General features: G+C 39.4%; 3 protein-coding genes across 3 annotated transcripts; 2 read left to right on the top strand and 1 right to left on the bottom strand.

Annotated features, from left to right (window-relative positions):
• Positions 1-319: 319 nt before the first annotated feature.
• Positions 320-3,023, bottom strand: LOC140925294 (AP-2 complex subunit sigma). The gene is made up of 5 exons (XM_073375292.1): positions 2,948-3,023; positions 2,718-2,867; positions 1,613-1,726; positions 875-934; positions 320-710 (listed from the first exon to the last, which is right to left on the bottom strand). The coding sequence occupies exons 1-5, from the start codon at positions 2,948-2,950 to the stop codon at positions 609-611; spliced, it is 429 nt and encodes a 142-aa protein (XP_073231393.1). The 5' UTR covers positions 2,951-3,023; the 3' UTR covers positions 320-608.
• A 39-nt stretch (positions 3,024-3,062) lies between these two features.
• LOC140925293 (acyl-CoA dehydrogenase family member 11-like) lies at positions 3,063-16,357 on the top strand. The gene is made up of 20 exons (XM_073375291.1): positions 3,063-3,223; positions 4,337-4,436; positions 5,030-5,155; positions 5,300-5,461; positions 5,940-6,054; positions 6,206-6,258; positions 6,538-6,667; positions 6,839-6,978; positions 7,535-7,647; positions 7,815-7,950; positions 8,255-8,323; positions 8,466-8,604; positions 11,113-11,220; positions 11,484-11,582; positions 12,076-12,142; positions 12,554-12,639; positions 13,125-13,193; positions 13,698-13,852; positions 14,119-14,235; positions 15,479-16,357. The coding sequence occupies exons 1-20, from the start codon at positions 3,096-3,098 to the stop codon at positions 15,692-15,694; spliced, it is 2,328 nt and encodes a 775-aa protein (XP_073231392.1). The 5' UTR covers positions 3,063-3,095; the 3' UTR covers positions 15,695-16,357.
• Positions 16,358-17,823: 1,466 nt separating this feature from the next.
• Positions 17,824-20,242, top strand: LOC140924376 (E3 ubiquitin-protein ligase TRIM45-like). Its single transcript, XM_073374410.1, has one exon. The coding sequence runs from the start codon at positions 17,880-17,882 to the stop codon at positions 20,136-20,138; it is 2,259 nt and encodes a 752-aa protein (XP_073230511.1). The 5' UTR covers positions 17,824-17,879; the 3' UTR covers positions 20,139-20,242.
• The last annotated feature ends 3,557 nt before the right edge of the window (positions 20,243-23,799 follow it).

The following is a 23,799-nucleotide window of genomic DNA, read 5'->3' as shown; positions in this document are numbered from 1 at the left end:
CCATAAAATTAACTGTGGTGCATACCACACCTTTAAGTGACAAAAAAGTATTGTGTCAGAATTGCGTAGGATGCTAAAATCTATCAAACGCTGTTTGAGTTGTCCAAACCTTGCAGGGACCCTTTACTGCATCAAGTGGAAAATGGCGACATTTAAGTCAATGACAGTAATATTAAAAATTATTAATTTATTAATAGCAATAAGGATGTTACATTTGGGAAACAAATACATTGTTACTCAAATGAGACACTCTTATTGCTATTGAAAGTATTTATGGGCTTACAACCACAAAATAACATTCAGGTACCTTCTAGAGGTATTTTCAATCTCAAAAAATATTCCTGTCATTTTATATGGGACACAAACTCACTACCAGTTCTGCCTTTAGCAGAGGTTGTACAAGTATTTGAATAGTAACATCATACAGTGTACAAGTTCATGAACAGCCACAAAAGTAGTTAAGAACAATCTACCCCATTATGGTGCTCTATCATGGACTTCGCAATGTGACAATACATGGTAGAAATACTATTATTAAACAGGTACATCCCAACTTGATTACCTTTCTATTTGCTGCACTAACTACACTGTTTAGTTTCACTGTCATTTTACTCCAACTGCTGAAGCATCTGAAGCTGTTTTAAAACTTTGCTTTGGCTTGTTTCTCTTATCTCTCCAGCTAAAAACATCTCGTCCACAACAGCATAAACCTAAAAGGAGACATTTAAATGCCAGTCAAAACAATGGCTATTAGCAAATTATAACGAATATCCTCTCATCGTATTAGGTAAAACTGACAGTTGAGGAGAAAAAAAGGCTAAAGTTAAATAAAGACATAGATCCTTAAGTCAAATCAATAAAAATTTTGCAGTACCTTGTAAAAGTTAAAAACTAAGTCCAGTTCACAAACATTGTGAAAAAATTCATTTAAAACCTGAAATAACAAGAAGATAAAGAATGATATATTTAATGAAGCTAAATGTTAGCTAATAGGGCCTGGTTAAGACATCGAACTTTTCATGAGCCGAAACCTAACACATTGAATTAAGTACATGAAACGTTTGGCATCTGAATCAATAAGAATGCCTGTTTCAGTTTCGAACGGCTCAGCCATTCTTTCCACCTACGGTTTCCACCTGGCCTGGTTTCCACCTGGCCGGGAATTTCGCCTTTGGAGCGACTTTGGAATGGCTTTGATTCAGAAGCTGAACTTTTCATGTACCAAACCTGAGATCGGCGTCTGAACCAGGCCTAAGTTATTCATTTCAATAACCCTGTCTTAACAAGCTACACCATGAAAGTTAGTCTTCACTTACAACACAAGACACACTGGCATGAAATCCCAATAACCAGCAGAAACAAGGTTTTAGACAAGAGTGTCCAGACGTCCTGTGGATACCCACTTTTGGATGTCAATGCGACTAAAATAATATTTTATACATCTATTCACACATTTCTGTTGTAGTTTTATGGGAGAACATGATTTCTGGATGCCCAGTTTTCAATGTTTGGCTAAACGCCTCAGCAGAAATGGAGACACCCCACACTTTTAGGCTTTGGGCTCATTGAGCTGGGTATAAGTGATTATAGGGTGGGGAAAGCTAATTCTTACCTCAACAAAGTTATGAATAGCTTCTAAATAATACAAGTTGTTGTCAAGTACATCCACACAGAAACAGAAGTAAAGGCCAGCATATCGTCGGTATACAATCTTGAAGTTCCGAAACTAAACAAAAAAATTATACCATTCAGAAAAGCTCCATTTACCATCAGTTGCATCTAAGCGTGTACAGGTCAGGACAAAACATGTTCTAATAAGGTGCAAACATAACATGTTTTGCTGCCAAACATTCGAAGTTTGAAGTAGGTGGCTGTTGTCGACTTGATTTGTTTTTGCTCAAGAAAAAGAATTTTTAGACCGTTGTTAAGAATAATCTTTGGAGGCTAGAGTACTAGGCACGCTTCATGTAAAGGAAACTGGAACAAGCTCTGGCCGTTTGGGTCTTTGGCTCATGTGTACCTTTACCTAGAAATGATCATACATGTTATTATGCCAACTCTCCTAGAATTTCCAGCAATCTCCTGGAAAGAAGACAAATCTCCTGGTATACCATAAAAGAGCCTTTTTAAGCTCTTTGGAATTTAACCCAAGTATTTAAAGTTAAAACTATGATTTCTGGCAGTATTATTGAGTGAAAAAGATCATTTTCTTCCTTTGGGTTTACCACAATATGTGGGGGGAGTGGTGGCGTGGATTGACAATATGGGGGAGAGGGTAGTAGAGGGTTTCACTATTTGTTAAAGTAGAAGGGTGCCCAAGGTTGAGTGCAGGGGGGGTTGGGTGATGGCAGAGAAAGTAGGCTGAGAGTCAGCTTTTCCATTTTGCCTGGAGGAAGGTACCTGGCGAAAGGTACTGCATACAATGGTGGCAATACCTAGGTCCCGGCTTCTAATAAAACCCTGACAAACAGATGATAGAGAATATCTATCTAGAATATTTAGCATCTCTGCACTCAAACCCTAGGGTATAAAGTATAACACTACACATGTATTGAGGATTTAACATTGGACAATATGTTCCAATGGTAACCGGTCATTTCACCCTAGTTACTTAGCCCCCTATTTTCGAGTGACTTGGGGGCGAGATGACCGGTAACCTATCCAATAAGTACAGGAGTTGTCCATACTGTATGGACAATACTTTTTTCCTTACGTACCTCGACAAAGTTAGTATGCTTAGCATCTCTGACTGTAACCAGAGCATGGACTTCCTCAATGAGCTTTTGTTTTTCATCATCATCGAAATTCATGTACCATTTTGCCAGTCTTGTTTTGCCAGCTCGATTTTGGATCAAAATGAACCGAATCTGTAAAGCAACAGACATGTAATGGTGACATAAGGTTTTCAAGCTGCAGTAAGATGCAAATCGAATTCCAAAGACTGTACCATCGTTGTTTTAGTCGCTATCAACGTTGGACAAGGTGAAACTCTGTCAAAGATCCAATATGGCTGCAATATTTTATTGCCCGCAGTGTGTTATGGGCTACTATGTCGACTTCCATCTACAAAAGGACTGGGAACTAAACCCGAAATAATGGCGGAGGAGTTGTCATCGGTTCGTGCAGAACACAAATTTGATGAGACTGCCCTTCACGAATACCTAAAGAAGAACTTGCAGGGTTTTCCCAGAGGTCCAGGGACTTTGAATGTCTTGCAGTACAGGTTTGTATTTGATCTGATTGTGTCAATGATCAGCAAGACTTCGGATCTATCGTCTTGCATACCAGCTGATCAATTTCTTTGACGAGTGTTTACTTTGGCTGGGGAAATTGGTGCTGTTTTAAAGTGTGCTCTATACTAAACTTGGTAGTTTTGTTGTCACTCTCCCTTGGTGCTTCTCATTTTACAACAATCAGTCTTTGCTACGATCGAGTTGTTGCACAATCTAGATCTGAGTACCACCAGCCTGCGAGCAAGCTCTCCCGGGCGCTCTCGCGGCGGGACGGGAAAAGGAAGGAGATCTTGCAAACTACCTATATTTCTCTGGAATTTGAATTCCAATTCCAATTCCCCTGTAGCTCCCTGTAGACATGAGCTGTCAGATTTCTGCCAATCAGCGCGAAGTGGAGACGACCGCAAATGTAAACAAATATTGAAACACACTTACCAAGGATAATGACGTCTTTACTAATGTCATTTTGCCAATCAGCATTTCTTGTCAACTTTTTCATGCAGATATTCAAATTCCAGAGGTGAAGTTGCAAGCTCCCTTTCCTTTTCCCACCCCTCTGCCAGAGTGCTCTGGAGAGCTTGCTCACAGGCTAGAGTACCACCATCGCTCCCCTAGCTCCCATGTTGATAACAAACGTAGTACATACATGATGTTCCCAATAAAAATTTATATCACATTGGTGGGGATATGATTGCAAGTTAGTTAATCCCCCACCACCCTTGTTTTTAAACAGTGAAATGCGCTTTCTCCTGAACCAAAGGTCATTTACACAAATGCCCAACCCCTCCCCCTCCCATCTTGATGGGATTTTCTGGGGGGAAGCTGTGTTCAGACTCTTTTATACATGTAGTTTTTCTAAAGAGAATGTCAAAAAGGGTCCTTATCAGCACTTTGATATTATTGTTATTTTTTTTCTTTTCTTCATTCCAGTTTATGTTGGTCTTTATTTGATTTGTCCATATCAGTGAGCAAGGATATATGTCAATTTTATTCTTGAAATGGATCTTTTTTCATTCCACCTGATCTCAACATTTTCCTTTTGATCATACATTCTGGTGTTTGCAGTTTTCTTAGGTTGACGTTATAATTATGTTCTTCTTTAGTTCAGGGCAGTCAAATCCAACATTCTGTTTGAGCAAGAATGGAAAAAAATTTGTCTTGAGGAAAAAACCTCCTGGAAAGCTGCTCAGAGGTGCTCATCAGGTTTGTCTTGTTCATACTTTATATCTTTGTAGTTTGATCGCATAATTCAATGTTTTGAAAAGATCATAGTCCCCCACCATTGTAAGGGGTAACAGCAGAGTCCAGAATCTCCCTCCTCCCCTTCCTTGAATAATTCCCAGTTTCTTCCCTTCAGCGTAATATTTATTTTGAGATATTAAGCATTGTATTTTTTGGCTGCATGCCTTCCTCAATTTCTCCTGCTTTCTCCCTTTGAGAACTCCTTAGTCTTGTTTTTTCTCTTCCTGCCCCCTTTTCTCCCACATCATTTTTGGCAATAGAGTAGTGAGAAAAGTAAGAATAATATTGGTCATTTTAAATTATTAATCTGTTCATGTTATCCTTCAGCAGCATGATTGATTGTTCTAATGAGGCCTTAAAATCCTGTTTTTTAAAAAATAAAAATAAAAACAACAGTTTAGGCCTCATTAGAACAATATTTTTTAATCTATTATATTCATATTTTTGGAGCCCAGACAATGGTCTGTAAGAATAATTCTAATGCTGTAAGAACTTTACATTGATGTTGTTTGAGAGACCTTTTTTCAGTCTTACTGAGATTTTTTTTATTGCAGGTTAAGAGAGAGTTTAGAGTGCTGTCTGCCCTGCATAGCATTTCTTTCCCTGTACCCAAACCTTATCGTTACTGTGAAGATGCATCTGTTATTGGGACAGAATTTTACATTATGGATCATGTTAAGGTAAGTCTTTGTCACTTTGCATTGTTCCATTAAATTTAGTGTTTTTAACTTTTGGAAAAGCCTCATCTTCTTCTTAACAAGGCTTTGGAGGTTTAAGCCCTTGCTGTGATTCAAACATTTATGAATGCCTTCCCTTTGCCACAGGGACATATATTTCACAGACCAAAGCTGCCTTCTCTCTCAGCCAGTGAGAGAAGGGTTCTTTACAACTCAATGATATCCACTTTGGCCAGGCTGCACAGTATTGACTGGAGAAGCTTAGGACTCTCAGATTTTGGTCATCAAACCAACTACTTAAGGAGACAGGTACGACTATCAAGAATGATTAATTAGCAATTTTACTTTAAGTTTCAAATAAAGGTAAAATTTCGTGAAAATCTCACATTTCTGTTGCTCTACCTATAATAACATAAAACATAAAGGGCTCGGCTAGATCACAGTACCTTTAGTTAGTTTTTATTTTTTGTTAAGTCTAGACTTCAACTTGAGAAAGCAAAAACCTTCTAAATTGGTTGGGAGAGAACCAGCAGCCACATTAGAACAAATGATTCCAGAGGATAAGACACCATACTTTCATACATGTCGCCAAGTCTCTCTCACTTTGCTGTTTCCTTGAACAAGAGGGTTTTTTCATTTAAACTGTTCTATTTAGTTTTTCACCACTCTTGGTGTGTATAGAAAGGCGTTATGCTATTTGATGGACTAGGGTGCCATCCCTCTTGGACATGACAATGTCTTGCTAGCTTTGTTTTTTTAGAATAATACATATAGTAAATGTTTTCAGGTTTCCACCTGGGGCAAACAATACAGAGCATCAGCAACTCAGCCGATAAATGCAATGGAAAAGCTTTTATCCTGGCTGGAAAAAAATATTCCTCCTGAAAGCACACAAGAGACAGGTAAGTGGTTAGATTTCACTGAATACATCACACTATCATTTCTTGATAGGGAAAATGGGTATTTTCTGGACTTCATGTCACCTGCTTTAATCTAAGTGTTTAGGTAAACTCTTTTTTAGAGGTTATTTTTTCACCCTTTCTTCTACTTTAGCCATTGTTCATGGTGACTTCAGACTGGATAACCTTATAATTCATCCCACGCAAGTAAGTGATTTAAAATTAATTCTACATTTAGAACAGTGCTATATAAAGAGGTTTGCTTTCTGACAAGTAAGAAACATAAAATACGGTAGCAGACAAGAGGAATGTGTACAGGACATTTTCAAAGAGAGGCATCAATAATAACATTATTTTAGAACTTTGCAATGGTGCTCCATAAAACAGGTTATTAAAGAACTAATGCTCACCAAAAAATACCCCTAACAGAGGCTAGCGCATGAAATGCACTGATGATCTGAAGCACTGTCTAACTTTTACATTCAGCTAACTGTGGCAGCCGTTTTGGACTGGGAGTTGTCAACTCTGGGTGATCCAATACTTGATCTTGCTCACAATTGTGTTCCTCATCACTTCCCAAGTGAACTTGCAGACATGCTTCCTGCATTTTCCTTAGGTGAGTTTTATCAAGCTTGTTTGTCCATTCCCAAAGTATTTCATTTTTCCTCAAACTGTAACAATAACATGTCTTGGAAAATGTTTCTGAAGGGATTAATTCATTACTATATCACAAAAGTGACCTCAGCTCCTACTAATATAAAATCGTTTTATTCTTTAACTGTTTTAGCGAGTCCAAGTGCTGGTATTCCATCAGAAAAGGAGTTGGTCTCTACATACTGCAAGCTTCGTGGCTTTAGTAAAACTTCATTTCCAAACTGGAACTTCTACCTTGCTCTGTCTTTTTTCAGAATGGCTGCTATAGCCCAGGTTTAGTATGGCCGTTTTTTTTTTTACCACAAACAAGGCCCTATAGGTGTTAGGAAGTTCTCCTTGGGGGCAGGGCAGTCACATTTATGAAAGGAGAGTTACAGGCTAAATTTAAAATATTTAATGGATGACAAAATGCATGACGTGACATGATTGATTAGATCAGGTTAATTGTTATTTAGCAAGCAAAATTTGCAAAGAAGGCATAGGCTACTCTTAATTTTCAGGGGTCTGCCCTGGTTTCTGACGCATCAATCCCAGCTTCTTTGCTGTAGATGAAATATCACTATAAAAAGACTTAGAGCACTTTTTATTTGTCATTACTGGCCAGCCAGACCATTCTCGTCGCAATGAGGATTTCACTTTTAATCAAAACTATACAGCCAGATCAGTCAAATCCTAAATAGTATACATGAAGGAGATGCTTTTTCAGCAAAAAACCCTTCAGAAAAAGCCAATTTCATTTGCTAACTCACTGGTCTGGCAATGGTCTGGCCGGCCAGTTCTGACAAATGTAAAGCACCATATGACACTAAATTTGTGATTGGTTTTACAGGGAATCTATGCAAGAGCCATGCAGGGCAATGCTAGTGCACCTAATGCTGCTTCATTTGGACAAATTGTGCAGCCATTGGCTGAAGCAGGGTTGAGATTAGCTCTCCAAGATCAGTAAGTTGAAGCATCAAGATGCTGACTGTTTAGTCACAACCCATCTGGTGTGATTGTGATATGTGTTCATACATTGTCAGGAAATCCTGATTTATTGTCATAATCCTAACTGTTATTGTGTGAGTGTGGTGTAATTTGTCTAATTAAAATTTTTTTATTTGCTTCAGAAAACCCTATGTTAGTCACAGCATTGCTCCACGCCAATGTAACAGTACCTCAATCTTTCAACCATCTGAAAAAGCTCAAGCATTGTATTCCAAAATGAAAGCATTCATGGACAAATATGTTTACCCAGCTGAACAAGTAATAATTTTAGCAGACAACAGTATTTTTCCCTGTGTGAGAGAGAATGAGCCATGTGAAGCAGCAAAAAGGAGTCGCAAAGGTCCAAGATAACCAAGGGGTTTTCTCTTCCTCCCCACATTGCAATTTGTTTTCACTGCTTTGTAGCTTGTTCACTCAAGTAATGCTGAGAAATATTTCAAGAAAAACCTCTTGACAAGGGTAATAAAATGTTTCAGGCAGAGGAAATTATATCTATCAACAATACAACTTTTGGAAATATTGGGAAAAAAAATTGGTAATTTGAAACATTATTCTTCTCTAGGCCTTCTATGAGCATGCAAGCAATCCCGAAACACAGTGGAGCATCCCTCCTTTAATGGAGGAGTTAAAGGTACTTACAGTATTTTTTAAGATGTAAATGAGTAGATTTATTGTTTCCTTACTGATGTAAGTCCACTCAGAACATCTCTGGAAAATAAAATCAATCAGATTTATTGTTGAGTAACAACTTCTACAATGTCTTTTTTTCCCAGCAAAAAGCAAAATCAGAAGGCTTGTGGAACTTATTTCTTCCTGGTGTATCAGGTTTAAGTCAACTGGATTATGCTCTACTGGCTGAGATTACTGGCAGATGTCCTTTTGCTCCAGAAGTCTTCAACTGCAGTGCACCAGGTAAATAATCATGTTTCTATGAGACAATGTTTTGCAAAGTAAAATAAGATGGCTCTGACGTGTTTTCTAGAAATGTTTGAGGTTTTATGAAAGATGTATTGCAGTGTATCAGGGTTCTCCCCAAATTTTAGCTCAGCAGGTAAGGGACCATTCATGGACGGTAAGGCCAAAAGATATACACTTTTCTCGGGGGGGGGGGGGGGGGGAGGGGGGTGGGGGAGTGGAGGGAGGGACATGGACCCCGCCCTCCTTGGGAAATTTTTTTATTCCCATATTTTAAGACCTATTTTACACAAATCTGCTGTCGTGTTATCTTTAGACAACAAATTAAAACGTTCGATTCCAATAATTTTACTATGTCTTTAATGTCCTCTTTCCAAAATGCATGTCCTTAAAAAGGAAAGCTGTATATACAGTACAGTCCAAAAGTAATGCACGTGCTAAAAGTGGCATAAGAAGTTGCTGCGCCGCAAGAACATGCAAGCCACCGCAAGAAGCGAAAGTGCCGTATTTTTGCGGACCCCTTGTGTTTTACCCGCAAGAACTTTGAAACGAAAGAAGTAAAAAATCTTCACCGCAAGAAGCTAGAAAACTACCGCAAGCCTCAAGAAGGCGCATGAAATTCTTTACAAGTGTTAACCTGAAAGAAGTTTGTGGTATTTGTCAACTTTTTGTTGCAACATCATTTTGCAGTTTTGATACTAATTCACTCTGTGGCAGCAAAAGGTAATCATGAAAGGACACACGTAAAAAGTTCCCTGAGAAAGCGAACAGCTTTCTCTGCTTTTTCTGCAAAGTGAACACTTCAATCGTTCAGCTTTTCCAAAGTTAGATAAAGCGTGTGAGGCGATTGTTTAACAAAACGATCTGTAGTTTCGAACATTTCGATCATTTGGATCATTTCATAGTACAATACCATACTCTCGGCAAAACAAACCAAAGGCGTTGAATTTCTGCCACAATGGATATCACGATTCCAAAGAAAACATGACGATTATTTATCACTTTATTGCAGTAATTTGAAAGAGCCTTTCGTGAAACATTCCTTACTTTACTTTAGTATGTTTTTTTTTCGAGGAGCGCTTTAATTTGACACAGTTGTGGTCTTAAATTACACGGCTCTTTTGCGAAACACACTATGATCGTTATTTTTTTGAAGAGCTGCTTTTTTATCGAAATTGTGCACATTTCCTCGCTTAAAAGGTTACCTTTGCACTAGATAATTTTATATATACTGTTTCAAAATTCATCGATCCTTATTTTGCAAAACGAGCTGCAGTGTGCATTTTAAAAAAACATGAACGTATTTTTAGTTTATCTTTTTTGTTTACACGTGTTATCTATACATCCCTGTCATTGTAAACCAGCAAGAATGAAACAGTTTTAGGGTTTTGAATGTTTAAAACTATGTGCCTAAAGTATAGATTAGTGATCCACTGACAAACATGGAAAGTGGCACAGCTATTTTATTGTCAGAATAAATTTTCACGTGTTTGCGGCGATCTCGCAAAATGACCCGATGATCGTTTGTGAAACTCCTTCAAACAGCTACTGAAAGAAGCGAAACAAACGAACTGTCAGAAACGACAGAAATCACCAGAAAAGGATAGAAACGATGCAAACGAAAAAATCGCCAAACGATAATGTAAACGATTCAAACGCTTAGCGTAAGGCCTCGCTTGACCTTGATCTGACCTGTTGAATAATTTTGTCTGCAAAATTTTCAGTGAAATATATCTATGAAAGTAAAAACGACTGAAGAAGTTCTTGCGTCTTGCTGGATTCAAGGCAAGCGCCCTACAAAAAGCTGCACGAAGCTGTCAGCTTGCGGACGCAAAAAGAAGTTCTTGCACATGCATTATTTTTGGGCTATACGTTTTGTACTTAGGTAGCTATACTTTTCCATATATTCATTCTTTTTCTTGTGAGGATCGGATCGGATCACAACTTGCATATTTTTAAAAAAAAAAAAAAAAAAATTTTAAAAAAACCTTTAAGCGGTTGCAGGCGGTAAGAAGTGTTGCTTCAGGCGGTAAATTTTACCGGTTACCGCCTGATAAGGAGAACACTGGACTGTATTCCTGTCTCCTAATTCAACAGAATGAATGTACGTTTATCCCCAGCATGTTGCTAATGAAAATAGAATTAAGAAAAGCAGTTACTTGGTTCTTAGAGCTGAAAGAAAGGGCAGATGTAAGCTAGGTGGCAGTGTGATTCGTAGTCCGTTGTGATAATGAGCCAGTCACTGTTGCTTGTCTGGGGGCATTTTGGCCGCTGAAAATTATTGAGGAAAGCAGCCTCAAAGGGAAAGGTGGGGAGTCTGTGGACCCTACTCACTCTCATCCTGTGTACAGCCACCCCTCCCCTAAAACAAATCAACTTTTTTCAAGGGGAGGAGGAGGCTGTACACAGTTTACCTCCTCCTAAGAGCCTGTGAAGAGGGCAGCTTCAGTTCTGTTTCCATGGCCATTTCTTTTGATGACTGTATTTGTGTTATGTTTCCTCTAGACACTGGTAACATGGAGGTTCTTCATTTATATGGATCAGAGGAACAAAAGAAACAGTGGTTAGAGCCTCTTCTCAGAGGAGAGATACGCTCTGTCTTTTGTATGACAGGTACAGTAACAACATTGAGGTTTGTTAACAAAGAGCATGCTAAGTAGACGCATTAAAAATATAACTTGCTAGTGAGTGCAGTACGCACGTGAGGGAGGAAGACATGAGTCTGCCCTCCTGCCTCGCGTGCATCAGCACCTCTTGATTCACAGAGGACAAAAAATTGGCATTACACAGCAGATTACAACATGTACCAAGGAGAAAAGTCAAAAGTACATTGCTTTTGTCACTTTGAACATTGTCTTCAATTTCTTTTGTCTCAGAACCTGACGTTGCATCTTCTGATGCGACAAACATGGAGTGTCAGATCACCAGGGAAGGCAGCGAAGTTGTTATCAACGGAAGAAAGTGGTGGAGTAGTGGTAACTGAAAATTATTCTAAACTATCAATATTATCAAACTGTTCTTTTTCAGTCAGAGAGCAGTCAACATCACTCATGATGGGGCGAAAGAAAAGTACTGCACAGAAGTTTCATTTGAAGGTTCACAACATAGGATTTCACCCACAGACTCAAAAGATAAAACCACTTTGATCAGTATAATAAACAGTACCACAGGAAAGTGCTTCTCAGTAGCTTTCATTTGAATGGTCACACTTTAGGATTTCATCCTCAGACTGAAAAGTTAGAACCATCTTGTCCAGCATAATAAACAGTACCACAAGAAAGTACTTCTCAGTAGCTTTCATTTCAATGTTCATACTTAAATAAGCGAGCAACAAACACAAACCATGTAATGCAAGATGGCAGTGAAAAAAATTAAAAGAAAACAGAGATCAATGTGCATGAAGCAAGTTCCTTAGAAGTACAAATTATTTTTAGCGGGACAATGCTAACAGAATTCTTTTCATATCAGGTGCGGGAGATCCACGTTGTAAGATTGCTATTGTAATGGGATGTCATGCAGGTGTAAACTTACCAAAGTAAGCACATGAAACTCTTTCTGGTAAAACAATTTGTCAATTGCCACAATTTGTAGATGAAAGTGCCTTCGGTGTTGAAATTTATCCTGCGTGACACGCGGAAAGAAAGAAGTGCAACAAGCGAGAGGATGAGAGCATCCTTTATCGCGCGTGTCGTGACACCTTGCGCGGGCCGCATTTCCTCGCACCTTTTCGCGCCATATCTCGAGAGGCCCATATATACCACTATGGAAATAACAACGAGAGAATAATACCTCTAGAGTAGTTTTGTTCGCCTTACCTGTGCACGAGTTCAAGTACAATGGAACAGGACCACGATGTATCCTATCCCTGTTGCAATGAGTATGTTTTCCTTGTTCTTTCCTCACTTTATTGTAATGAGATTTCACTGTATCAGTCACCTCTTTTCAGGCACCAGCGCCATACGATGGTACTAGTCCCACTGGATACCCCAGGGATAACAAAAGTCCGGGCTCTCACGGTGTTTGGCTATAATGGTGAGTACTTCCTTGTATCGTCTTTACTTCTTTACCAACAGGTGACTCTCTCTTTGCTAAAGGTCGTTTTAGCTTGGAAAAGAGAAAAAACTAAACTCGCGAGAACTGTGGGAAGGAATGAGCCCCTTGCCTTCCCATCGTTCACCACGCGCCCATGTTTGCTTATCGCAGCGACACTTCTGCACTTTTGAGGAGTTAAGCCTCTGACAAGATCCCGATACTAAAGGTCTCGTGAGTTAACGCTCCCGAGAAGGGAGAAGAGCATCGTTCCGCCCGAAAGTATGATTGAGGCCAATTTGACGTAACTAGTAGGCAGTGACTATTGTAATGAGATTGTCTAAGCCTTTTTTTCTTCGTCATTTAACACTGAGAGTTTTATCGGTGCTATAAGACTTATAATTATTCCACAGCTTGTGGTACTTATACTAAATAATCCGGTCCGTTTTCCTCAAGTTTCTTTCTTTCCTCTTTGTTTTCCATTTTAGACGCACCGCATGGCCACTTCGAGATAGTGTTCAACAATGTTCGCGTACCTTTGACGAATGTTATACTGGGTATGTGCACAAGAGTTAAATCTCATGGTACTATTAGTCACATGGACGGAAGAAAATCGGCGACATTGTGAATTTCAACTGTTATTCTGAATTTATGATGAACCCGTTGCAAATTTAGTCTTCAAGTCTTCAATTTTTGAGCTCGTCTGCATTAACAATCTTTATACGAAGATTTACACATGTAAAGTGAATTGGAACTTCAAAAATGTGTATTTAAGTTTCTATATTGACCAGCTAGCTAAAGTTATTATCACATTTACTTGAAATCCTTGTGGACTCTTACCCCTGTTATCTTTAATGATCCACAAGGGTTTGGTCTACTTTTTCATCCAAGGGTATTCACTTTTATGCTTTATTTTTAATTTATTAAAAAGGGGATTTTTATGAACAAATTTACCCTAGTAAATTCTGCGAAGATATGATGAGTTGAAAACATCATCCGTGAAATGTTAAAATATTCGACTCTTCTTTGTTTTTATTCTTGTTGCTTTTGTTTTATGACAGGGGAAGGGCGAGGATTTGAGATAGCTCAAGGCCGTTTGGGTCCTGGGCGAATACACCACTGCATGCGTTCAATTGGACTAGCAGAACGATCACTCGAACTTATGGTTCAACGGTCTTTAGAGAGAGTGGCCTTTGGAAAGCGTTTGGCCGAAAAGGTTTGTAGTAGAAGGTTCAAGGTCCTGTTACACGACTGAATCTGTTAGCCAAACATGGCAATGGGATCCTACTGGTAGCTAAAACGAGTACGCCGGACGATAACGTTGAGAAGTTTTGTTGCTAACGAGGCTTAGGAACTAGGCAAGGCCACAAGTAGTAATACCACTTACCTCAATAGATTACACTCGTGATAAGGAACCCATCGTATGGTAGTCTTGTCGTGTATTGCAGTTACTAAAACGTTGTATCACTGATGTTTCTTTAGGGAATGGTACAGGAGCAGATCGCTCTGTCAAGAATTGAAATTGAACAGGCCAGACTGCTTGTGCTGAAGGCGGCACACACCATCGATTGCCATGGAAACAAAGCTGCAAGAAAACAGGTGGGTACGTCAGCAGTATTGGGAGCACAGGGCAACCAGGGCTGTCGGGAATGTCACACGTGTGTTACCCCTTAGTTCTAGTCTACAGTTAAGTGTGACTCAAGTTAGTGATCAAGCCGAATTGATTTTCCTTAGTTGTTGCAACGTGCGTTCTTCGTTGGGAGCTTAAGCAACGACGACGGCGACGAGAACGGCAAATAATAAAAAAAAGATTTATAGGGTTTCGTACGGGTCATGGAAAACCTGGAAAGTCATGGAATTTAAGCATTTCATTTTCAAGGCCTGGAAAGGCATGGGATTTAATTGTTGGTCCTTGAGAGTCATGGAAAATTAAAATTTTGTTTGATAGATTAGTTACTGCCGATGACAAGGCGAGGACAATATAAAATAGAGAGAAGTATTTTTAAATAGAACAGCGCGAACGGCACGCATTTTGGTGAACACCAGAGTTTGTGTTTGTTGAACTGTTTAAAGTCCAGAAATACCCTAAAACAAGGAAAGTCCTAAAAAGGTTTGAAAGTGACAGGTAAACCTAAGATCTTGGAAAAGTTTTAAAAGGTCACGGAAAAAGTCATGGAATTTGAAGTGCTCAAACGAGTACGAACCCTGGGTTTATAATTAGATTGGAAAAACAACATTTTTGCACGTGCATCACGCTTTTTTGTACATTTCTTTGCCGTCGCTACACAGCTACAACCGGTGAAAGTGCCTTATTTCACGTTTTGTCCAGGACGTGGACGAAGACAACGACTTCATTGTTCTTTTCCTGAACTTTGATATAGTGTTTTAGAATTCAACTCCAGAAATTTTGCCAACATTTGACGAATTGAACGAGTTGGAATAAGCGCGATAAAGTTTGAAGCAGCGCGAATTCACGTTTATAGTGACGCTTTCGTAGACCTCGCCGTACGTCGTTGTCGCGTAAGCTCCCTAATGTTCTCTATCTCAACTTGAAGTTTGTCTGGCGGCTCTGTGTGAGAAAGAAAGTACGGAGCTGTGAACACGAATGAAACAGCTGAACCTTTTCTTGTATATACCTCTTTTTTGGTAATTAAGTAGTGTACTGTTATAGCAAGATTAGTTTGATGGCGAAAATTTCAGTAGTGATCTGTCTTGCTATGACAAATGATATTGAATTTGCTTACCTGGTGAACCTACCAAATTCCAGCGGAGAATTGGTTGAAAAAGAGTGGCACAAGACTGTTTTACATCGATTGAGAACTTCACTGTTTAACTCTTGCAGATTGCTATGGCAAAGATCGCAGTTCCTCGCATGGCCTGTAACGTTATTGACCGAGCGATTCAGGTGCATGGTGGGAAGGGAGTATCCCAGGATACACCGTTGGCTTATTTCTATACAGGAGCTCGGAGTCTGCGCATTGCTGATGGCCCGGATGAGGTTCATTTGGAGGCAGTGGCTAAACTTGAGCTGAAGGAAGCACTCAAATCCAAGATATAACCTGGCTATACCATCCATTTGGCCATAGTTATAAAGGTGAAATGGTTATGAAGCCGGTTAGGCTCCTTTGTTATAGGGTTTCGGTGGCTTTTTTGGACCTGACAGTGCACAACGTTCTATAGCACTCCTATCATTTTGAACTTACTGACCAATAGAAACATCGCCTGAATTTATTCAGTCATAATTTGTGAACAAAAAACAAAAGAATTGTGCACGGTCGGGGATCTTCCAACATAAACTATTGCACCGTTGTTTTCAACTTTGATGTTTGCCGGCTTTCGCGACCATTCTCCTCTGCTAACTATGATCTGGCACAACGATAAATCAACTACATGTGATTGTATACTTAATAAACATATGATCGTAGTCCTGAATGGGACTGTTGTTGACAGTGACTGACGTTTCGACAACCTATTCCATAAAAATGTTACTTAAAATTCAGTGACGGATTTATTAGGGAAGAAAGCAATGACGTCGAAATCTCTCGTTTTTCATCAGTACATAGATTTTAATAACCGCGATGATCAATGTAGCAAGAACAGCACAAAACTAACGGTTTGATGTACCAAAACAATGCCTCTGTTCGTGTGCTTTATACCGGTATTTTAGCATTTTTCTCTGCCATAATAAAATGAATAATAAAATTAAAGGTTTTATGGAGAACGAGGGTTTCGTCTTCTTTGTCTTAACCTGACCTAAGCTGTTTCAACCATTTCAGTTGCACAAGTCAAATTGAACATACGTGCTAAACACAAAGTTTACATCGAAAAAAAGAAACTTAGCAAGTCTACGTGTCACATCAAAATGTTATGTAATAGACCATTTCACAGTTGTGGGCTTAGTATCCTAGCCTTTGAGTGAACATGAGGCTGAGGTTGGTCTTGTTTTGATACAAACCTTCTTTCTTTTCTTATGAAAATTATACTCAAAAATACTAGTTAGCATAAGAACAACATGATTTACATAATGAAACAAGAAGGTTTGTATCAGAACAAGGTCAACTCCAGCCTCGTTTAAAATTTTAACTGTAAAATGGCCTATTACGTCACTTTTTCTTGAAGCGAACTTTGAGGACTTGTGAACAAAGCTTAGCCAACAAAACAAAGCCAAAGATGGGCGTTTATCAATCCCGCTCGCTCTAAAACAAAAAAGTATGAAAGTACAAATACTGCAAAAGTACGAAAGTACATCTGCTTTGAACTTTTTGAGTTGGTGTGTTAAGGAATTTACTTTTTAAGTGTCATTACACAACCTCTGTATAATATTTCTAATGCTTAATAGAATGACTCTGGGCAAAAACGAATTACGCTAAAACATTCCAAGATAAAGAAAAAATGATTGAAATATGAACGAATTGATATCCTCACCGTGACACGAGGAGGCCTGGGCCTAGGTTATGCTGTGTTGTCACTTAGCTGTCGCGATTAGTAACTGGAACAATAGCCTGCGTAGCAAGCGTTTCTGTACGGTTTAGGAGAAAAGAACGAGGAACGAGAGTCAAAGACCGCGAGAAAAGCGGCGCAAGTAAAAGAGCGGAGAGGGGGTGGGGCTCGTTTCATTTCTCGCGCAGTCAAAACCGAAAGTCCCCTTCCTCGGTATTTCTTTGCTCCGAAACCAATCGGAAACGCTTGCTACGCAGGCTACTGAAACAATTGTGCTGTATAGCAGGCTCTGTTAGGGACCTGTGACACAATCAGATTATACTATAGACTTGTACTAAACGCATGAAAGCAGAAAGCATGAACATGTAAAAAATGAGACGAAGTTCTAGTAATATAAATCCGCTTTAAGGCGTTAAGATTGGTCCGTGCGTTAACTAACATGATAATATATGGTACTTTCACAGACGGTTGTTTAGACTGTGTACAGTAACCCTCTCCCCTCAAACAAAATTGGGGAAGAGAGATGAGAGCGACAGTACACTGCAACAGTACTTGGTTTTACATACTTCATGCATAGCTGTGGCTTTCACGCATTATTGCTTCTCAACGGACTCAATCTTTATTTGTTATTGATCATTTTACGTCTGGTTTATGTTTCAAAATAATTGACTCTTACAATAGCTATCTGTGATTGGCTCGTCGGCCTTTGTTTCCTAGAAAAGCTAAAGATAGAAAGTCACAAGACTTCATTGTTGGGTGTGGAGTGCATCGAAGGTCACCTCGCCTTTGTTCCTAAAGCCATCATGGATCTAACAACGCTGTTTTACAATCTTCGTGAAGAAGTGTCTTGCTCGGTGTGCTCGGACTTATTTACGGATCCTAAACATCTCTCCTGTCTGCACAGTTTTTGCTTAATGTGTCTAAAAAGATGGTACGATACGTGCGGCGGCGGACAGGCCATTAAATGCCCGAAGTGCCAAACCCTAAGCAGAGTACCTGCGAGCGGTGATCTGAAAGATCTTCCAACAAGCTTTTATTTGAACGGCTTAATCGATGTTCTTGCTATTAAAGAATGCAAAAAGACTCAAGTGACATGCGGAAATTGCGAGAAGAAGTGCTCGGAAGCTTCGTATTGTTTCCAGTGTTGCATATTTTATTGCGAGCATTGCTTAATATGTCATAATACCATGCGAGACAAAAAGGAACACCGCGTATTGGCTTTAAAAGAGTTCCAAAACAAGGACTACGAGGATGTATTGAAGCGGCCAGTGTTTTGTTCTAAGGAACGACACCAGAAAGAAGAGGTTAAATACTACTGCAAAGATTGCGAAACAGCTCTTTGCCAAACTTGCGTCACTTTGAATCACGGAGGTCATGATTTGAGATTAATCGAAGAAGAAGCCGAAAACAAAACACTCGAAATAAAATCTATCCTTCAGTCGCAGAGAGAAGGGTTAGATGCAAAACTGAACGTAATTGCTCAACTAGACGAGGACTGTGCTAAAGTGATTCAACAAAGTGAAATCGCCAGGAGAGATGTCCAAAGGTTTGCTGATGGCTTGATCAAGACAATTCAAGCAAAAATGAAAAATGTTATTACCGCTGTGGAAAACCAAACGAAGAAGTCACTCGAAATTTTAAAAGCAAAAAGAAGCGAGATTCAGCAACAGGTAAATGCCACCGAATCATCACTGAAGGAAGCTGATAAACTTTTAAAACGAAGCACCACCGCGGAAGTTGTTGAACTCAAAAAATCACTACAAACAATTTTTCAGGGATTGAATCAAACCGAGCCTATTGTTCATGACCCCAGTAGTCTGCAAACTTTAGTTTTCGTTGAAAGTCAGAAGACGATTGATACCGTCAACGGCGGCGAACTTGGTTTCTTGTGCATGGAAGAAGGTTATCGAAAAAAACCGAGCGAATTTTTGGCCGAAGGTAAAGGACTGAAAGAAGGAACTGTTGGGCGTAAAGCTCAATTTAATTTGATCACACGAAAAGCGAAGAGAAAACAGTGGTACGATGAACAGGACCGTGTAAAGGTAGAGATCAAGGATGAACAAGAACGAGAATGCGTTACTCAAGTGAAAATAGATAGTAACGAAAATGGAATCTACAAAATCACTTATTTTCCTATAGTTCCGGGGACATTCAAATTATTAGTTAAGGTTAACGGGGAAAATATTTCTTGTAGTCCTTTTACTGTGATTTTAAAACCATTTCAAGTCAAACCTGTTTTATCTTTTGGAAAGAGAGGCGGCTCGGGTGAGGGAATGTTTGAGTATCCTCTGGGGGTGGCAGTGAGTGATGTGGACGAAATAGCAGTAACTGAGCAGTTAAACCATCGGGTTCAAGTGTTTGACAGTAATGGTACTCTCTTAAGATCCCTTGATGACAAAGGTGAAAATGCTGGAGAGTTTAAATGCCTTGTTGGAATAGCCATTGACAGGAATAGAAATATTTTAGTAACAGACAATGGAAACCATAGAGTACAGATTCTTAGTTGGGAGGGGAGGCACCTGGGTTCATTTGGCGGCAAAGGAAGCCTTGATAGTCAGCTTGATCATCCTTGGGGTTTATCCTTAGATAGTGCTGGTAATGTTATTGTTGCTGATATAGGTAACAGACTGATTAAGATCTTTACCCCGGATGGTAGGTTTGTAATGAAGATAGGTGGGAAGGGTTCTTTTAGTTTTCCTGTTCACTGTGTTCAGTGTGGTGAATATTTCATAGTGTCAGACTCAGATGAACACTGTATCAAAGTATTTAACAGTGAGGGGCATTTTCAGTACAAGTTTGGTAAGCAAGGGCAAGGCGACGGGGAGTTTAAGTATCCACGTTTTCTGTCAGTGACTCAGTCAAAGCACCTGTTGGTTTGTGATATGGGTAATCACAGAATACAAGTCTTTGAACTAGATGGGAAGTTTGTCGGAAAATTTGGAACAAAGGGCAGCAATTTAGGAGAATTCAAGGAACCATTCTCAGTAGCTGTTCTAAGTAATGATCAAATTGTTGTGTGCGAGAAAAATAGTCATCGAATTCAGATATTTCAACACAGGTAACCCAGGCTCTGTGATAGTACCACAGTACCATTCAAGTAAAATTGCAGTGTTTTTATGGGGTAAAAATAAGATCCTAACATTTCTAGGAAATACGAAATACAGATCAACGAAACTTACGCTGCAGTTAATTGTTGTTGTCCTTATTGCTCCAACGAAGTTTCGTGATAATTTGCGGTAATTTGTTCAAATTCACTCTATATACAATAATAATATACAAGGTAGGAGACACGAGATGCCATTTTCGCCGACATGCTCTCATTCAACACAACTTTTTCCCCGAAATTTGCACTCCAACGGAAAACAAACACGCCAGGATCGTAGAAATAGGATAGCAGCAGATATAGAAACCAATGAAGCTTTCCCAGATAGAGAAACGAATCCCACAGACTTTGAGAAACTCGAAGGATATAATCCAAACAGCCCGAGAATATGCTCGCCGAAGCATCCGGGCCAGATCAACGCGCGGCCAAGAAAATGAGGCCTGGGCACTGTACAAAAACAATCCATCCCGGGAGTCCTGAGGTGACCTTTCTGGGGACCGATACATCATTTGCCCAAAGCCACCCTACCCTGCTGAAAAAATATAATTTTTGACATTTTTTTGTAAGCTTCACCGTTTATTTACTATCGTTTCGCTCAAGAGTTCACAGCAACAGTATCTCAGTCATCATCTACCTCTTGTTCAACCTCGTTTTTAGCCCGCCTTGTAAGTATTTCGCGTTATTATTTCATAGTTTCTTTACTGTTACTTGCGTTCCTTAGTAAAAGAAATGGGGCGCCCTGTAACTCGGCAGACTATCCTGTTTTTTGTTTTCGTTTTTTAAGCCATTTAAATTTAGGCGCGTGTGCGGGGTTTGCTCTGGCGAATTGTGATTGGCTAGGAAGAACAATTGCCTTCTATCAAGTATTTTTTCAGCAGGGTAGGGCGGCTTTGGGCAAATGATGTATCGTTCCCCAGAAAGGTCACCTCAGGACTCCCGGGATGGATTATTTTTGTACAGTGCCCAGGCCTCATTTTCTTGGCCGCGCGTTGATCTGGCCCGGATGTTTCGGCGAGCATATTCTCGGTCTGTTTGGATTATATCCTTCGAGTTTGTCAAAGTCTGTGGGATTCGTTTCTCTATCTGGCAAAGCTTCATTGGTTTCTATATCTGCTGCTATCCTATTTCCACGATCCTGGCATGTTTATTTTCCGTTGGAGTTCGAATTTCGGGGAAAAAGTTGTGTTGAATGAGAGCATGTCGGCGAAAATGACATCTCGTGTCTCCTACCTTGTATATTATTATTGTATATAGACTGAATTTGAACAAATTACTGCAAATTATCTCGAAACTTCGTTGGAGCAATAAGGACAACAACAATTAACTGCAGCGTAAGTTTCATTGATCTGTATTTAGTATTTCCTACAAATTTTAGGATCGTAGTTTTACCCCATACATACACTGTAATTTTACTGGAACGGTACTGTGGTACTATCACAGAGCCTGGGTTACCTGTGATTTCAATAACAATTGTTCTTTTTTCCCGGAGGAAAGGAGTAAGCAGATCTCTTTTTGATTAATATGTGCATTTGTCAGCTTGTACAGCAGTGCTATAATGTTCTGGTAGGCAAGTGAAGCCACATTTAGTCCGAGGTAAAACCTTGTGGTCTTAAATCAAGTTATGTACATAACTTATTCGTTGAAGGAATGAGTTAACTGAAATATTTTTTAAATAAAGTTCTGTATTCGATAAACGACTTCTTCTTTAATTCTTACTAATATTCATTCTCAACCAAGTTACAGAAAGGTGGCAGTGGTAAGCTTTTTTAAACTGAGAAATACGTTATTGCTAAATATCTATTTGTGCTTCAAAAACTTATAAATATTCAATAGGCATACTCTCGTTGAAGGACATGTAAAATTCATCTGACGACCGAAAAGTGAGGGGAGGGATTTGAATTCAGCCTTTGGGGACTTGAATAACTGAAACAATGGAATGCTAATTAGAATCGACAGGTCATCATTTGCATTTGCAAATCAATCAAAAAGTGAAAACTTCAACGAAAACTTTACAGATGTAAGAACAGATTTTCAGCCTATTGATAGACCAAAAAATAGTGAATCTGATAGAAGTTATCCTTAAACGAAATACGGAGTCTTTAAACAACAAACACCGATCATATTTATAGCGAAACAATTCATTTCGAAATAAGACTGCTTAGCAAGTGAAGAATGAGTGATATAAACAGTTCTTACCAGTATGCATTTACGTAAAATTTCCAGTGCCCTTCATGTCGCTTTGGAATCACTCTCCTTTAACAACGTACGGTTATCAACTGTGGAAACAGCCGAGCTTAATCAACAACAACAACGACAGTGACGGCGACGAGAACGTTTTATACAGCTATTTCGAGAAAGGTTGTCGGGAAAAGTGCTCGCGACAATCCTGAAAGGCATTATGGGTGGTTTTGAGTTCCCTTTTTTTCAAAGAAATTTGAAAGAATTGGTACGAGAGGCCATGGAAATGTGTTTGCGAGAGCTAAAGGAAAGCAACAAAAGTAGGTTCGACAGCTACAGAGTCAGGAACAGTGTATTGATCATATCCCATATTACCTTTCGGGATTGTCGCGTGTACAGTTTTTACGACAACCTTTCTAGAAATAGCTGTATATAAAAAAAGCAATTCGCCACTTGTACGTCTCCCATAATACACCATGTTTGCCCCCCAAAATTTTGCATAACCTTTGATTTTCATTTCTCCTGGGTATTACAGCCGTCCCAAGAGAAATTGAAAACAATGCTTAGGCGAAATTTTAGGGGGCAAACAAGGTGCATTTTGGGAGATGTGCATGTGGCGAATACCGTAAAATTCCGAAAATAAGCCCCTCCAAATATAAGCCCCCCAAACCGGTAACGCAAAAAACCCTCCGTTAAATCGCCCCTCCAAATATAAGCCCCCGGGGGCTTGTACTTGGAAAATTGTGCTCAAATACAAAGTAAAACAAAGCAAAAATGGTAAATTTACTTCCAACTTTAAGTCAAGCCCAATCGATTTTGAAACGCAAATTTCCCTCCGTAGATAAGCCCCTCCGAATATAAGCCCCTCCAAAAATAAGCCCCTCAAAAAGGGCCTTTGAAAAATATAAGCCCCGGGGCATATTTTCGGAATTTTACGGTAGGTTAAGATTAGCAACACAACAACTCTGCACGTGCACCACGCTATTCTGTAAATTTCTTTGCCGTCTTTGCACGACTACGACGTGAAAATGTCTAATTAAAATTTCACGTTTATTGGAAGACCGTGAAGTAAACAAATGACACCAATTTTCTTTTTCTTTACCTGCACTTTGATACAATCCTTTAGGATTTGTTAAATTCCTGCCAGAAAAATTCGCCAAAAATTTGACAAAGTGATAACATGGAATAAGGGACTGTGCAATAATTATCAGGAGGGAGGGGGGGCTGAAAAACTAGAGTTCACTAGCAAAAACTTAGACAGTACCCCCCCTCCAAAGCAAAAAAAATTAGTTCTAACCCCCCTCTGTTATGTTAAAAATAACGTCGCACCTCCCCCCCCCCCCCCCGCTCCCACCACCCAGATTTAGACAAAGCATTTGCTAAGTACTGGGGTGCTTACCACATTGGCTCAAAATCTAAAACTTCTGAAGCCAGAAAGAGAA

The sequence above is a fragment of the Porites lutea genome, chromosome 14, assembly GCF_958299795.1.
Source record: "Porites lutea chromosome 14, jaPorLute2.1, whole genome shotgun sequence".
NCBI classification, from domain to species: Eukaryota; Metazoa; Cnidaria; class Anthozoa; order Scleractinia; family Poritidae; genus Porites; species Porites lutea.
The sequence above is the reverse complement of the archived record's forward strand: the minus strand, read 5'-3'. Positions and strand labels throughout refer to the sequence as shown.

Coding starts and splice junctions, on each gene's coding strand:
- LOC140925294 (XM_073375292.1), bottom strand. Junction 935..1,612: donor CTATTCATAACTTTGTTGAG/GTAAGAATTAGC, acceptor TTGTTATTTCAG/GTTTTAAATGAATTTTTTCA. Junction 711..874: donor TAGTTTTTAACTTTTACAAG/GTACTGCAAAAT, acceptor GTCTCCTTTTAG/GTTTATGCTGTTGTGGACGA.
- LOC140925293 (XM_073375291.1), top strand. CDS start 3,096: ATGGCGGAGGAGTTGTCATCGGTTCGTGCAGAACACAAATTTGATGAG. Junction 6,055..6,205: donor TGAAAGCACACAAGAGACAG/GTAAGTGGTTAG, acceptor CTTCTACTTTAG/CCATTGTTCATGGTGACTTC. Junction 8,324..8,465: donor CTTTAATGGAGGAGTTAAAG/GTACTTACAGTA, acceptor TTTTTTTCCCAG/CAAAAAGCAAAATCAGAAGG.
- LOC140924376 (XM_073374410.1), top strand. CDS start 17,880: ATGGATCTAACAACGCTGTTTTACAATCTTCGTGAAGAAGTGTCTTGC.